The 14,839-nt window shown below is 56.9% G+C and overlaps 1 protein-coding gene across 1 annotated transcript; it reads right to left on the reverse strand.

The window, feature by feature from the left end:
• Positions 1-5,621: 5,621 nt before the first annotated feature.
• Positions 5,622-13,797, reverse strand: SEM1 (SEM1 26S proteasome subunit). Its single transcript, XM_043969106.1, has 3 exons — positions 13,640-13,797; positions 9,324-9,417; positions 5,622-5,852 (listed from the first exon to the last, which is right to left on the reverse strand). The coding sequence occupies exons 1-3, from the start codon at positions 13,713-13,715 to the stop codon at positions 5,810-5,812; spliced, it is 213 nt and encodes a 70-aa protein (XP_043825041.1). The 5' UTR covers positions 13,716-13,797; the 3' UTR covers positions 5,622-5,809.
• Positions 13,798-14,839: the final 1,042 nt, after the last annotated feature.

Raw genomic sequence — 14,839 nt, forward strand, 5'->3', positions numbered from 1 at the left:
GGGGGGGGGCCGGCATCTCTCAGAGCATCCACACAACTGTCTCGTTCCACTGCAGATGAGGCGGGATCAGCATCCTCACCGTTGCCTGGATAGTACCCACGAGTGCCCCCGACCCTTCACTTCCTCTGGCTCCTCAGAACATGGGGGTGAATGAAGCAAGGGTCCCTTTCACAGAGGACTAGTCTGAGGCACATCTCGCCATGGGTAAGGGCCAGGCCTCCTGCTCTTTCTCGCTGAATCCACAGGTACTTTTCCATCTGCCCACATCTGCCCACCCCTCCTTCGCTGATTGCAATGCCAGTGCTCCCTTCTTTTTACTCATGGATTCTCCTTTTCCTCTAAATACCCAGTTCCCATTTTGTAGCCTGACAATGAGAAACTCCAGGATGCCTGTTCAGGCACACACAAGGTATCAGGAAGAACCAAAGCCCAAGCCCCCAAGCCTCGCACGACTCCCCAGAGTTTTGAGGAGACGCTACAGGGACGGAGCGAATGGTGAGCTGGTGGCTCTTTGTGCTGAAGACAATAAGCCAGGGTTATTCTGCTCCGAGATGTGGCTGCTTTGGAACCCTTTGGGGACTTAAGTATCACGTGTGGTGATGGGCTGAGCGATGGAGAGGAGGTGGGCAGGCAGCCACACGTCCCTGACCACTCTCCAGCACTTGGGGCTGCCGGTGGGTGTGGGAAGAATACTCTCCTCCTGTTCATCTCTGGCTGTGAAAGAGCAAACTGGGAGGCAGAAACTTTCCAGCCATGGGCAGGCCATGAGCCTCCTCTAGTGCCCTTCTAACGCTGTCCATGGGCACCTGTTTCTCCCACAGATCTTGCATTGGAAGAGGTTCCCATTCTTCCATATCAAAGGAAGCTACAGGGCAGGACAATGGACAGATGAGAATGGGGAGCCCTGCCACTGTGGAGTGTGTGACCCTGGGCAAGTCACTTTACCCTGTTTGCCTCAGTTTCCTCATCTGGGAAATGAGCTGGAAAAGGAAATGGCAGAGTGCTCCAGTATCTTTACCAAGAAAACCCCAGATGGGACCACAGAGAGTCAGAAAAGGCTGAAACGACACAACAACAACAAACAGTACAGGACAACGGACAGATTAAAGCTGGGAGTCTTGGATTCTCATGCCAGTTCTGCCACTATGGAGCAAGCCACACTTCTCACCCCTCAGCTCACTACTCTGGAAAACAGGGCTATGTTTCTAAGTAGTTTACACCAGCTTTCCAGGCCAGTAAAGAGAAGGAGATGGAAGCAAAATTCCAGGTAACTTCCTACCTAGGAACCCACCGCCTCGGCCGAAGGGTGTGCCTGACTGCACAAAAGCAGGCGTGCCCAGAAATGGATCCCTCACACGAGACAGTTTTACCCAATGGCCTCGGCCCAAGACTTTCATCCCTGATGCTAGAAACTCCTGGGGGGCGGGTGGGAAGGGGGGGCGCTGCACAGAGCAGGTGTGTCATCAATGGCTGTAGCAGAGACATCTTTATGTTCAGGAACATCCCAACACCCCAAACCAAGAGGTGGCAACAAGGGACTTCCCTGCATTCCTTAGGTCTGACTCCACCCGGCCCCTAGGAGCTGCTGAAGACAATAGCATAGCAGCCCAGAATCCTGGCCCTGGCTGTAAAGACCAGCCCCACAGCACACACAGTGACCCCTGGGTCATCAATGCAGGACAAAGGCTGCTCCCTCAGTCCCAGCCGCAAGAGGCAGGGAGGGACAGGCACACCAGCCCCACTTCCAGTGGGATCACCTTCCCCAGGGCCGGTGCTCCGGCAGATGCTGGAAAAGAGGGGCCAGGGCTGAGCCGTCAGGCGACCAGAGACTGTAATGAAATACAAAACCACCTGCGGCTGGTCCCAGGGCATCCAAGGTAAACCTCGTGTGTTCTCCCCACAGATCAGGCAGCAGACTCTTGGCCAGGTCTAGGACGGTGAGCCATCTTTGGAAGGAAGAGAGGAAGGAAGGCAACATTATCAAAGTATCTGTGCGGGCATTGCACTCAGCGCTTTATACATGTTACTTCATTGGAGCCCGACAGTAACCCTGGATTGTTGTTCTGTCGAGTCTGACTGTGTAGCCCCACTTGGGTTTTCTTGGCAGCCGTTTCCTTCTCTAGCTCATTTTACAGATGAGGTAACTGAGGCAAACAGGGTGAAGTGACTTGTCTAGGGCCACACAGCTAGGAAGTGTCTGAGGCTGGATTTGAACTCAGGAAGGTGAGTCTTCCTGACTCGCTTTATCCAGGAGATCAGGTACCCCTCAAAGCCAAGCATACAGATGGATTGTCAACCAAACAAGGGCCAGAGGCAATTATGAAAGATATAGTTGAGAACTTTGCTTTTGTGGTTGTGCATACAGTAGTAAATGCTTCTGGGACAAGAAAGAAAGAAGCTGATGGGGAAATCCATCTCTGTATCGGATAGCTCTGACATGGGCATGGCATCCAAGAGATACAGGGGGTCCCCAAAGTCTGAGGTTTGTTTTCAGCTTCAAAGGTGCACTCAGAGTTTTGGAACATCTCGAATAGACGATTAACACCGATACACAGGACCAAAAATCAGCCTGCAAGTGACAAAGCGGTCAAAGGCCTTGAACAAATAGTTCCCAAGAGAACTGCAAACTATTAAGAGTCACATGAAAAAATGCTCCAAGTCACTAAGAAGAGAAATGCCAGTTAAAACAACCATGAGCTTTCATCTTACACCCAGTAAACCGGCCAAAAGCTCCCCCTGCAAAAAGTCAAAAGATGGGAATAGTTAATGTTGGAGGGATTCTAGATACAGCGACAGGCACACTGATACATTGTTGGTGCACCTGTGAAGTGGCGTAACTACTCTGGAAAGCAATGTAGAATTTACAAAACATCCGTAGTCATGGACCCTGAGATGCCACTGCTGGGCATGTGCTACAAGAGAAGGCTCCGCAGCCACTAAAGACTGATAGCAGCACTTTTGTGACAGAGAACTGCCATGGCCACAGCAGGGGGGGGGGAGGCCCAGAGACAGCTGAACACGGGAACACGTAACACAGTATCACTGCTGCACTGAGAAGGAATGACCATGATGGGCCATGAAAAGATCCACACAAACTGAACGCCACCACTCCAAGGTGAGTGCAAAACCCTCTGCAGAGGGCCACACCTGGGGCGTGGGGGTGCGGCCCAGTCCTGAATGAGGCTCTCTCCTCCTCCACACCCACTAGCTCTTGACTTCATGTCCGTGAATAGGAAGAAGAAAAGGGCCCACCCAGACCCTGGCCTTTCAAAGCGCCGCAGCAGACCAGGTGGGCAACAGCCCTGGGAAGGGGAGGATGGGCGTGAGCCCATCTGACAGATGTGAAAACCAAGGCAAGGAGCTGGAGGTCCCGTTAAGAGAACCAGGCTACAAATTACACCCAGGGAGGCTCCCCTCTCGTCCGGCCTCTTTTCCCGAAGGTTCTCCAGGCCTAATGGCCACCAGATGAGATCACCCCTGGAGTACAGCACCTGGCATACTCTGAGCGCTTCCTCGGGGCTCGCTCCCTTCCCCTCGCCCGCTATCATCTCCTCATCTTACACAGGAGGAAATTAAGGCCAAGCCAAGAGGAAGTGACTGGTAAGGGGAAGGAAGCGGGGTCTGGACCCAGCTCCCAGCTCTAACAAATGATCTCAAGAACCCTCATGCCAGGCCAATAACTGGACAAAAGAGGGAAATGCTAAAGGTAGCCCAACCCCCTCACTTGCCGGTAAGGAAACTGAGGCTCAGGGGTGAAATGCCTCCCGGCCCCAGCCCCCCACATCGAGTGAGGCAGGATCTGAATTCAGTTCCCATGATTCCTAGCTTAGGGCTCTTTCCCTTGGACCCTGATTCTAGCGCAGCATCCGATAAAGCCGCCTGGCATTTCTGTGGAAGAGCTCGACACTAATGCAATCATCTCGAGTGCCCCAACTCCCACAACCCCCACTGTTAAGCTGGGGATGCTGGAAGGTCTCCAGTGGGGAACTCGGGGCTCTGTGCTTGTCGCCGGGCTGGGCTTTACCAAATAGGCCAGGCTAGGAGGCTGGGCCAAGACGAATGGTGACATCTCATGGGAATGAATGGAAAGCCTCATTTACACGGGGGTCAGACTTGGCTTCTGAGCTGGCACAGTGAGGCAGCAGCATCACAGAAATAGCTTTGGCAGCTCCTGTGGACCCCAGCTCATGGAGTCGAGGCCAAGGAGGGTGCTCCGCACTGGGCCTGCGGCGGGCATCAGGGCATGCCTGGAGTTTGGCACCCCGCACTGGGCAGGATGCACCGGGGGCTGCCCCGTTGTGAGATCAGGTCCTGGGGGGGGGGGGGGCGCCAGGGCTTCTCTGCTCCTTGTGCGCAGGGCCGACAACAGAGCCCACGACAAGAGCTGGGAAGCACCCGAAGCCAGAGGGCAGCCAGCTGGGTCAAGGCCAGAGAATCCAGGCTCCCACTAGGAGCACTCCAAGGAGCCGGGCTCTGGGACGGGTCAGCAGGGGGCCAGAATGAGGAGACACTTCCCAAGTGTGCAGGATCCCAAAGTGCCTCAGGTCAGTTTCCCCTCCGCACCAGGCACGGGCTGCAAGGCCACTTGCTGTGACAGCCGTGGAAGACGGGGATGCTAGTACATTGTTGGTGGACTGCCATTCTAAAATACAATTGGGACCCCAATACCTGGCACACGATAGCTACACCTAACATCACAAGGTTATACTGACCTTTGGGGATTTTGGTGGGGGAGTGGGGCTGAGGGAAGGGGTTGTACAAAACATACCATTTTGTTTTAAAACAACTAGGTGGCGCGTGGATAAAGCACTGGCCTTGGATTTAGGAGGACCTGAGTTCAAATCCAGCCTGACACGACACTTAATTAGCTGTGTGACCCTGGGAAAGACACTTAACCCTCATTGCCCTGCAAAAACTAAAAAACCCAACCCCCCCCCCCCAAAAAACTTGTGAATTCAAATGCATGCTAATTCTTATGAAATAAGGTGGGCAGCCCAGGGCAGTGTCAAGGACAGTGTTTTGATATTTCTGCTTGGTTTTTTTGCAGGGCAATGACAGTTAAGTGACTTGCCCAAGGTCACATAGCTAGTGTCAAATGTCTGAGGCTGGATTTGAACTCAGGTCCTCCTGAATCCAGGGCCAGTGCTTTATTCACTGCACCACCTAGCTGCCCCATGGTTTGATATTTTTTAAGAAGGAAGCTCCCCCTTCAACACCTCACAGCCCGTGCCCCAAGGGACCCCGGCACCAGTGCCCAAGAGTGCCCTGGCTGGAAGAGACCAGGGAGGCAGTGTCTAATCCAGCCTTCTCACTGAATAAGCAGCAGAGCCAAGGGCTGACCCCATGTCTTGTGGCGCCTGTGACCTTGGGGATGTGGGTGAGCATTCATTTGGTGCCTCCCCACCCCTGTGGCTGCATACACAAAGAAAGAGACACCCAAACAGACTTGAACATTTGAAAACATTTTTAATATGGCTTTTTAAATAAATCCACATGGGCTAAACTGGGGAAAGGTTCCTAGGTTAAAAAAAACCACCGGGCTCCAGAGAAGCTGGGTAAGATTTCTCTATTGACTTCCATGGAATAACAACTCAACACCTTCCCAACAAAGGACCACAAGGTGGGATTCAAACCATTTATTCTTATTGACCTTAAATGAAAATACATCCTGGTATCAGACAGAGGAGGGGCCTTGCGGGGTCCAGGTCCCTGGCAGCCCTGGCTCCTCTTACTCCCTCCCGCCTCGTCTTCCAGGTGTTGCCGACAGTTCTACAGGACGCTCCTCCATCTCCCCCAGCACTGGGCACTGCTATGAGGTCTCCATCTTGTATCCGTGTTTCTCCAGTTCAGCTCTGGATAAAGACCAAAAGGATATTATCAGCAACATGTCTCAGAACACAGAAGGACAGAACTGGGCCCTGTTAGTTAGGAGACATTCAGCAAACGAAACCCTAAAAATGGGAGAGGTCGAAGGAAGACCCAATGGAGAGGAGGGGTACCAATACAGAACTTTCTTTGTCCCCTTCAAAAATCTTCTTGTGGTCGTTTTGGGAATTGTACTGAAATGTCTGGGATGTACTATCTTCAAATTCACATCAAAAGACCTGGGTCCCGATCTGAGCACCAGGATTTGCTTACAACCCAGCAGTGGGTAAGGCCCAACCTCTCTGGCTTCAATGTGATCATTCCCACGCTAGTGACAAGGCCCATATTTTCTGCTCCTTAAGCTGGCTTTGAAGACCTAAAATTATTTCCACTTTAAAACATCCTGTCCCAACACCCCTGGGGAGTTTCTCACACTTGGCACAGGGCAGCCTTCTCAAACACAGAAAACCAAGCCCTTGCCTTGGCCAGTCATAGTGATATGCTGGGGGTGCCAGGCTTCACCACTCCCACGCCCAGGGGACCAAAGAATCCCAAGGATTGACTTTTTGTAGGACACTGCCTGCTCCCCTCCCCACACGGAGGAGAAGCTACGTGGCTTCAGGGTCTGTGCACAGCACTGGGGCACCAACTCCACAATGCTGCTCCATTTCACATAAAGGCCACGTCCCTGTAAAGGGGCCAGACTGGGGAACAGAGGACGTGGGCTCAGACCCTTAGTCACCACCTCCCTCCTTGGGTGAGGCTGTGGGACAAGGTGGTCTCCTCTTCTGGTAAACGAAAGGTGCTGGACTGCTGGGAGGTCTAAGGCCAAGGCGGCAAACTCAGGATGCTTGTAGCTCGCCCGCCTGCCTGCCACCCGTGGACAGTGTTGAACAAAAGAAACAAAAGCACACGAGGACACAGCTAAAAAGGCCACTGCTCCAGGGCCCCGCGCTGACAGAGAACCCTGGCACGAGGCACTGGGCTTGGAGTCCAGGCACTGCTGATGCCTTCCAGGGACCCCGGGCCTCAAACAAGAGCTTGGGATGGCTGGTGGGGCCACAGCCTGGACTCGACTCTCTCCAGAGCGCTGTGCTGGCTCAGGCGCATGCTGGAGCAGCACAACCAAGAGGCCACGGGAAGGTTCCCAAGGGCCACCTCACGGGCCACCAAGCAACATTTCCACAAGGAATTTCGATAGGATGGCGCAGAATTAAATGATTTCTTGGAATTGTCTTTTCTTTCATGCAGAGGAGAAGCGAGGGAGGGGAGGAAGAGGGAATACTAGAATCCCAGGAAGGCCAAGGGTGCTGTGGAGAGGGAGGCCAGCTTCGGTCCCTTCTCTGACGGTCACCCACCAGCCACAAGGGCTCGAATCCCCATGAAGGAAAGGGGTCGAGATGCCAAGGGATGGAGATGCAGGGAAATAAAGCCTGGAAGAAAAGCTCTCTTGCCGCAAATGCCTTCTTGACATATCAGAAAGGGACCCACAAGGCAGGGGGTGGCCATGGGAAGGGCGGGCATATCCCCAATCTTCAGAGAAAATACAATAGTCTCATCGAACCCAATGACCACTCACTGGCAGAGACCGTCCAAAGTGACTTTCACATTCCTTCACCTCGCACGGCCTGATCACGAATAAGCACATGTGCAAATACACAAAGCCTGGGCTGCCACAGCAGCCCCCCGTGGGACTGGGGAGAGGGGAGCCAAGCTTGTCCCTCTCTTTGTGCAATGACATCAAGACCCGGAAGAAAGGAAAGAGGCTGAGGTGGCATCGAAGAAACTCATCTGGACCACGGTGTCTTGGTGAACAGTGGGGCTCAGCAAGTGACAGATGACAGGAAAGGGAAGAGAGGAAGGGAAGGAAGGAGGAAAAGGTGGGAAGGAGGGAAGAGAGGGAAGGAGGGAGGGAGGAAGGCAAGGAGGGAGGGAGGAGAAAAAGGGAGAAGGGAGGGAGAGGGGAGGAGCCATTTATTAAGCACCACCATCCTCCCAGGTGTGGGCACTATGCTAAGACCTTCACAAATATTTTCTCATTTAGTCCTCATTAAAACCCTATGAAATATGGGGCGGCTAGGTGGCGCAGTGGATAGAGCACCGGCCCTGGAATCAGGAGGACCTGAGTTCAAATCTGGCCTCAGACACTTAACACTTACTAGCTGTGTGACCCTGGGCAAGTCACTTAACCCCAATTGCCTCACCAAAAAAAAAAAAAAACCCAAAAAACAAACCCTATGAAATAGGACTTGCTTACAGATGAGGGAGGGACTTGCCCAGGGTCAAACAGCTAGTGTCTGGGGTGAGATCAGAACTTGGGTCTTCTTGATGCCAGGCCCTACCCCTCAGCCAAATGTCCCTCAAAAGCCGGAGGACTGGCTCCAGGGAAGAAGGCCAGAAATGATGAGGAACGGGACAAAAGAAAAGGGCTAGAAGATGTTTCTTCGAGCAGCGGATAGGGGAGGCCGACAATACCGGAAAGGCCCTTGAAGTGGTGTCAGGAGGAGACAACAGAGAGGCCAGTACCAATGCCAGCAGATGGCCCCGTAGGAGCTGCCAGGCAGCGCCAGAGGATCCCAACAGAGCAATTCACCTCAAGGGATGTCTGAAGGCCTCCCGGTCACGTTCCACGCCCTTTGCCTTCGCCACATAGGACCTGAGCCTGATGCTCTCAGACCCCCATCCACTGTCCTCCCAAGGCCTCTTCCATCTAGCTCCGCCCCATACCCGTCCAAGGTCCTCGGTGCTTTTACAGCCACATCACCCTTCATTAACACTGGCCTCAGTGCCTCTCAATTTTCTTCCTCCTCCTCCCCACTCAGGGTGTGCCCGCCACATACAACTCCTCAGGCCATCCCACCAGCCCCATGACCTCACAGATAGCGAAAGCTGAGCTCCAAGGCCAGCCAGGCTGCCCAATCTCCCCTCCTAGGCCTGGCCTGTCAGCCAACAGAGCCCACCACCCAGGCCATGCCAGGCTCCTGACCTTGGTGCCTTTGGACGCACCCTTCATAGTCAGCCAGCACCAAGCCCCAGGATGGGCCCATGAAGGTGGCTGACTGGCTGCCTGCAGCGAGGATGCCAGGCTTGGTGTGTGCAAGGCAGAAGATGCCAAGAGGCTCTGTGACATGGATTTTCCGGGTAACCAGTAAGCCCTGTTGGTAGAAAACTAGGCCTGATGGGCTCAGAAACCTGAGGCTGGGCGGTTGAGAACCCTGGGAGAAGGCACGGCACGGCAGCCAGCTTCTTGGCAGCCAGCTTCTCTTCCATTCCCCCGCGGGGCGGGGGAGGACGGAAGCATTCCAGGGCCCAGATCATCCCTGACGAGAACCAGAGCCCAGGCTGTCCTGCTTTTGATTTGAGGCAACTTGTTTAGTGCACGCTCTGGCAGCGTATTTAGGTTGCACGCTACAAGCTTACAATGGATCCTGAGCTCTTGAAGTCTGCCCCCCAATTACCGTAACTGATTGGAGAAGTCGTCCTCCACGTTGTCATCATCCCAATTATCTTCCCAAACATGAGCATCCTCGTCTTCATCTAAACCAGCCCAGTCTGAAAAGAGAAGCAGATGAGGCTAAGCAGCTGACATGTGTAACGTGGACAGAGTGCAAGCCCGTGCTACAAACATCCGTATCCCAGCCACAGAAAACACATGACGAAGCTCTTCTCCAAAGGCTGCCCTGGAAGCCCACAGTGAGAGGCCACAAGGAGACTTTCCATTTGGAACTCGACTGACCTTCCTGAGGCCGCCGGTGCCATGCCCTGCTGCCCGGGGGCGGGGGGGAACAACGTCCTATGAAAGCAGACCAGCCGGAAGCCTGCTCCCTTGGGAGGTGCTTGGGAACAGGGCAGCCCCTGGGTACGTTCCTGGCTCCGAAGAGCCAGTGAGAGCGGAGGGTCACAACAAGGGAGATCAGAGGCAGGGGCCCAGGAAGGCCTGAGGTTCGGAAGCCAGGAGAAGGCAGGGGAGTCTTAGTCCTGAAGTGGAGCTCTTCTCGGTCAGGCTGGGAGCCGTCCCCCCAAACACCCCCCCTTGCTGGCGTCCATTCCTCTTCTCCACCTCCAATCCACACAGCTTAGATCCAGCACTCGCTCACACAGCGCACCTTAAGGCTCCATTTGCATGTTCAAGAAGCCCAAATCTCCTTTGTCCGATCCTAGTTTGATCTTTCTGCCTCTCCTGCTAAATAAGTTCATCCCTCTTTTCTTTATAAGGGGGAGGGCTCTCTAGGAGGGATAGAGGGATGAAATTAATGTGTAGATAAAAGAGAATGAAAATCATTTAAAACATAAATTTTACCTATCAAACCTAACTCAAAACAGACCAACCCAAACTGATGCCATTCTGCGGCTTCATGAGAGCACCCAAGAGTCCTTTTAAATATTTAGAATGATTCCCCTATTAATCAAACTGTGACGATGCCAGGAACCAAGTTGAGAACATTTCAACCTGAGAACAAGGAGAATGACTAATAATGAGGATAAAAGCAGCACTGAGCATTTCTTATTGTCCCTCAATTCTGCCGTTCCATTTATGTGACATACCTGGGCCTAGGTTTTTTAAATAAAAAAGTAACATGCTAGGAAGCCTCTCCATTAGAAAACGCGGGCCAGACTCAGGCAAAATGACTTCCAAGTCCCGGCAAACCCACAGAGCTGATCTTTGAAGACAAAATGGGCTCTTTGTCACTAGAACTGAAATCACCACCTGTTTACTATTAGAGGCCCCAAGGGCAGGCCCCCCCACTCTGTTTTCTTCCCAAGCCAGGGCCTCCTTCCTACTGTAGTAGAAGCAAACAGAACCCCAGCTTCTGACCCAACCCTACCGAAGTCCCTACTTGGTGAGCCCTTAGCACAAAGCAGGCCACACACCTTCATGACCTCCAACCCTGTCACAAACACGCCAACCTGAAATATATGGCTGATGTTCCAGAGAGGCCCAGACCACTGAGGCAGCCCTGGCACCATTGGCACCTCCTGGACGGCTGCAAGGGCAAAGGGGCCTGGTAGTCCATCACCCGGCAGCGCAGGAGTGTGACTCAGGTAAATAAAAGGGGCCAAATACATGTCTGCCCGAGGGAACCTCCATGGGAAGCCCGGGCACTGTTTACAGACTTGGGCAGAGTAATGTTTACTGCAAATGACGCCAGCATCCAGGGGAGGCCCGTCTGTGAATCCTTCCTGGCTGCCCTGCCAGGGAAGCCTCTTCCTTCCCGGGAGCCTTTAGCACATTCCCAGCTCTGAAGTTCTCTGACACTGGGAGGGGTTTCCCTTGGGCAGCTGCGGAATTCTGAAGATGAAGAAAGCAAGAAGGGAAAAGGCCAGGCCTGAAGGCCCAGTACAAAGTGCCCCTGCTGGAGCAGGCCTGGTCAAGGCCAGACGTGCTTGGAGGGGGTGGGCTTCCTCCCCTTGGTGCCAGTTTCTCTTCAGCAGAGATGCCTCCTGGTGCTGTCAGTCAAGGTCCCCCCCATTCTGCTTTTGGTCTCCTCTATCTCTCTCCTGCCCCCTCCCCTCAAGCCCCCACCTCCCTCTGCAGGTCCTTCCCAACCCCTCCCCTGCCAGCCCGCTCCCTCCAGTGTCTGGCACAATCTCTGCCCCCCCCCCCCCCAGCTATTCTGAGAGGGGCATTCTGAAGGAGGGCCTGAATTATGGAATTCGGAGCCTCGGAGTAACTTTTGAGATCTTTATTCCCACTTTGAATGTGCTGCTGTCACTACTGAGGAAGAAACTGAGGTCCAGGGAGGCCCTGGGCCTGGTCTGAAGTTGGGGCAAGAATGGCAGGAGGCCTGTTCTGGAGACCCCCGGAGTACAGAGCCAGCCCAGCAAAGCCCACTCCTCCGGCTGAGCCGGCATCGGGAGGAAACGGAGAGGAGACAAGACATCAGCTGAAGTGGCACCAGGCCTCAGTGCCAGGCCGGCCCGTGTGGAACCACGGAGTAAGCTCCATCGAGGTTGGCCAACGCTGTGACGTTGTGAACACTACCGCAGAATCCCCAAGGCCCCATCCAGAGCGAACTGAAGGTCTCCCCTCGATACCCCAGCCGTCCACCTCCTGGGGCCACTCCCCCAGACTCCCTTTGGGACAATTCACTATCAAAAATCCAGCAGTTCTGGTGGCTCAGGCGGCCACACCCAGAGACATCGTGCCAGAAAAGCCTTGGACAAGAGGTCAGAGGCGGCTCTGGGTTCAAATCCTGGTTCTGGAGCTTTTTTTCTCTGAGCCTGTTCCCCTCTGCCCCGCCCAGGGCTGATACAAGCCTCCAAGGGGGGGTCAGGGCAGAGGACAGAGGGCTCCACGGGTCAACTTGGGCCCCCGGGGCAGAGCCCCCTGCACAGCCTTATCCTCACTCAAGGTCAGCTGCCCAGACCTGGTGGATCCCGCCGGCCCCTTCTGTGCCCTTGGTGGCCAGCTCTGCCTCTGCCCCGGCCGGATCTGAAACACTCGGCGGCGGAGCCTTCCACCGAATCCACTGGAGGGGCGTGGGGCGCTCCCAGCGGGGAGTCCTCTTGGCCACAGGGCTCGGGGGGCAGGATCCCGTCCGGGAGGGAGCGCATCCTAAGCTCGGGTGACCGCGCGGGCCCACGGAGCCGGGCCTGGGCCCAGGGCTGGCTCGGGAGAGGCTGCCGTGCAGCGCCCCCCGAGCTCCAGGCGCAGCCCCCGCGGCTCCAAGGTGACCAAAGCTGCCCAAATGGGGCCCGAGAGGCGGGCGGACGGGCTGCAGAGGCCGAGGGGCACACGGATTCAAGCCCCGGCGTCCCTGAGCTCTGTCCTAGGGATTCCCGAGCCCAGTTAGCCAGGCCCGGCCTGCCCGCCGGAGGCCGCCCTGGAGAGGGGGCACCGGGTGATGGGGGCCAGGCCAGCCCCGAGGGTCCGGACCTCCAAGGCCGAGAGCAGGCCGCTCTCCGTGGCCCAGGAGGCAGGTCCAGGCCGGCCAGGCGGCTTCTGTCCGAGGCGGGGGCTCCGCCGGGCTGAGAAGGGCCGGGCCAGGACGCGGTTACTTTCTGGGACACGCCATCGGGCTGTGCTCGGCCCTCCGGGCTGCTCCTGGCACGTTAGGCTTCGGGGGAAACTGACCAAGACGCCCGAGGCCTCCCCAGGATTCGCACTCAAGCCCCAGAGTCGAGGTCCGGCCGAAAGCCTGGGGCGGGATAGGGGCTGCCGAAATCAGAGCCCACAGAGCGCCCAGAAAACCCGCTTCCCGGGCAGGCCGAGCGCTCCTGAGGCCCGGGACGACGGATCCCCAGCCTGCATACACGAGGCGCCTCATCAGTGCTCGGGCCTTGGCCTGCAAACCCCCGGGCCCAGCATTCTGGAGCCCTGCAGCCACCCCTGCGGGCCTACTGTGTGCCAAGAGCTGCCCGGGAAGGGAAGTGGGAGCGAGGGGGAAGGGCAGCGGGAGGGCAGCCGGCGGCCCGGCGGGCTCCGGGGCTGGATTTGAACTCGGGTCCTGCTGCCCCCAGGCCCCCACTCTGTCAAAGGGGGGCCCAGAAGTCGGGGACCCCCAGGCATGGGAGTGACCCCCCCCCCGGCAGGGGCCGGCCCCGCGTCCTCACCTCCCCCAGGGGCCGCCTAGGAGGCCCCGCGTCTCCCGCCTGACCCCCGCCCCCAAGTCCGTCTCCCCGCATACAGCAGGCGCCTAATGCGTGCGGGGGAGGAGGGAAAGTCCCACCGCGGCCCCTTGGAGAGCGCCTAGGGTGAGGCCAGGCCCACCCGGCGGGAGGCCGGCGGGGCGGCCACGTGGCCGGGGTCAGGGGTCAGCGCCGGCCCGCTCACCTTCGGCCGGGAACTCCTCAAACTCGTCGTCCTCCTCCAGGAGCCCCAGGTCCACCGGCTGCTTCTTCTCCGACATGATGGCGGCCGCCGCTGCCGAGCCCACTGCGTCTGCGCTGCTCACCGCGGAGCAGGCCGGGAGCAGGGGGGCGGGGTCTGGCCGGAGACGCGGCGGCAGCACGCCTGCGCACGCACGAGCGGCTCGGCCGAGAGAGCGCGAGGCGGGGGCGGAGTCCGAGGGAGAGCGGAACGCCTTCCCGGCGTCCCTCGCGCGGGTCGCCCACGCCTCCGGGAGGCCGCTCCGCGCGTGACGTCATGCTGCGAGCCGGCGCCTGTGCCGGGAGGAGGCTCCCGTGGGGAGGCGGTTGCTGTGCGCGTGCGCGTTACGCCGCTTAGCCTCCCCCCTTCCCCCCCCCTCCGCCGCTGTCCGGCGCCTCCACCTCCGGGTAGCCCGCCGTGACTCTCCCGGGGTGAGCTCTCTTGGCCGTGCCCACCCCACGGCGGAGCGGGAGGTCCTTGAGGGCAGGGGCGAGTCCCAGTCGCCTTTTTTTTTTTTTTGGTGAGGCAGTTGGGGTTAAGTGACTTGCCCAGGGTCACACAGCTAGTACGTGTCAAGTGTCTGAGGTCGCATTTGAACTCAGGTCCTCCTGAATCCAGGGCCGGTGCTCTATCCACTGAGCCACCTAGCTGCCCCCCAGTCGTCCTCAGTGGTGGGAGTCTCTTCAGCTCCCGCTTCCACGCGGCATCCCAGTTTTCCGGGAGAGCTCGGGTGGTAATTCGGGGGGCAAATGGAGGCACAAAGACGTGAAGCGACTTTCCGGGGTCACTCGGCGGGGAAGCGGCTGAGGCCGACTTTGAACCCGCGGCCAGGTCCTGAGCTCTGCGTCCCGGCCTGCAGCCGCTTGATATCCGACCCAGGGCCAGGAGTCGGGGCTGCATTTCCCTCTGTTGGCCCAACTTCAGGGCTACACAGTCCACATGCACACCCAGCGAGCAGCTCAGATACACCTTGGGCGGCTAAGAGACAGTGATGGGGCGAGGCGCCCCCCCCCCCCATGCGCCTGCCCCAATCTGACCTCTTGTGCCCAGCATCTTCGGGATCGATGACTGCCCTGCAGCCCCTGCCGGCCCAGGGGGTCGGTCTCCCTTCGGTTGACTTGTATTTGAGCTTCATTGGGGCAGCTCTACCTGAACCAGGTAGCA

The sequence above is a fragment of the Dromiciops gliroides genome, chromosome 5, assembly GCF_019393635.1.
Source record: "Dromiciops gliroides isolate mDroGli1 chromosome 5, mDroGli1.pri, whole genome shotgun sequence".
In the NCBI taxonomy this organism is placed as follows: domain Eukaryota; kingdom Metazoa; phylum Chordata; class Mammalia; order Microbiotheria; family Microbiotheriidae; genus Dromiciops; species Dromiciops gliroides.

Coding starts and splice junctions, on each gene's coding strand:
- SEM1 (XM_043969106.1), bottom strand. CDS start 13,715: ATGTCGGAGAAGAAGCAGCCGGTGGACCTGGGGCTCCTGGAGGAGGAC. Junction 9,418..13,639: donor TGAGGAGTTCCCGGCCGAAG/GTGAGCGGGCCG, acceptor TTCTCTTTTCAG/ACTGGGCTGGTTTAGATGAA. Junction 5,853..9,323: donor GACTTCTCCAATCAGTTACG/GTAATTGGGGGG, acceptor GTCTTTATCCAG/AGCTGAACTGGAGAAACACG.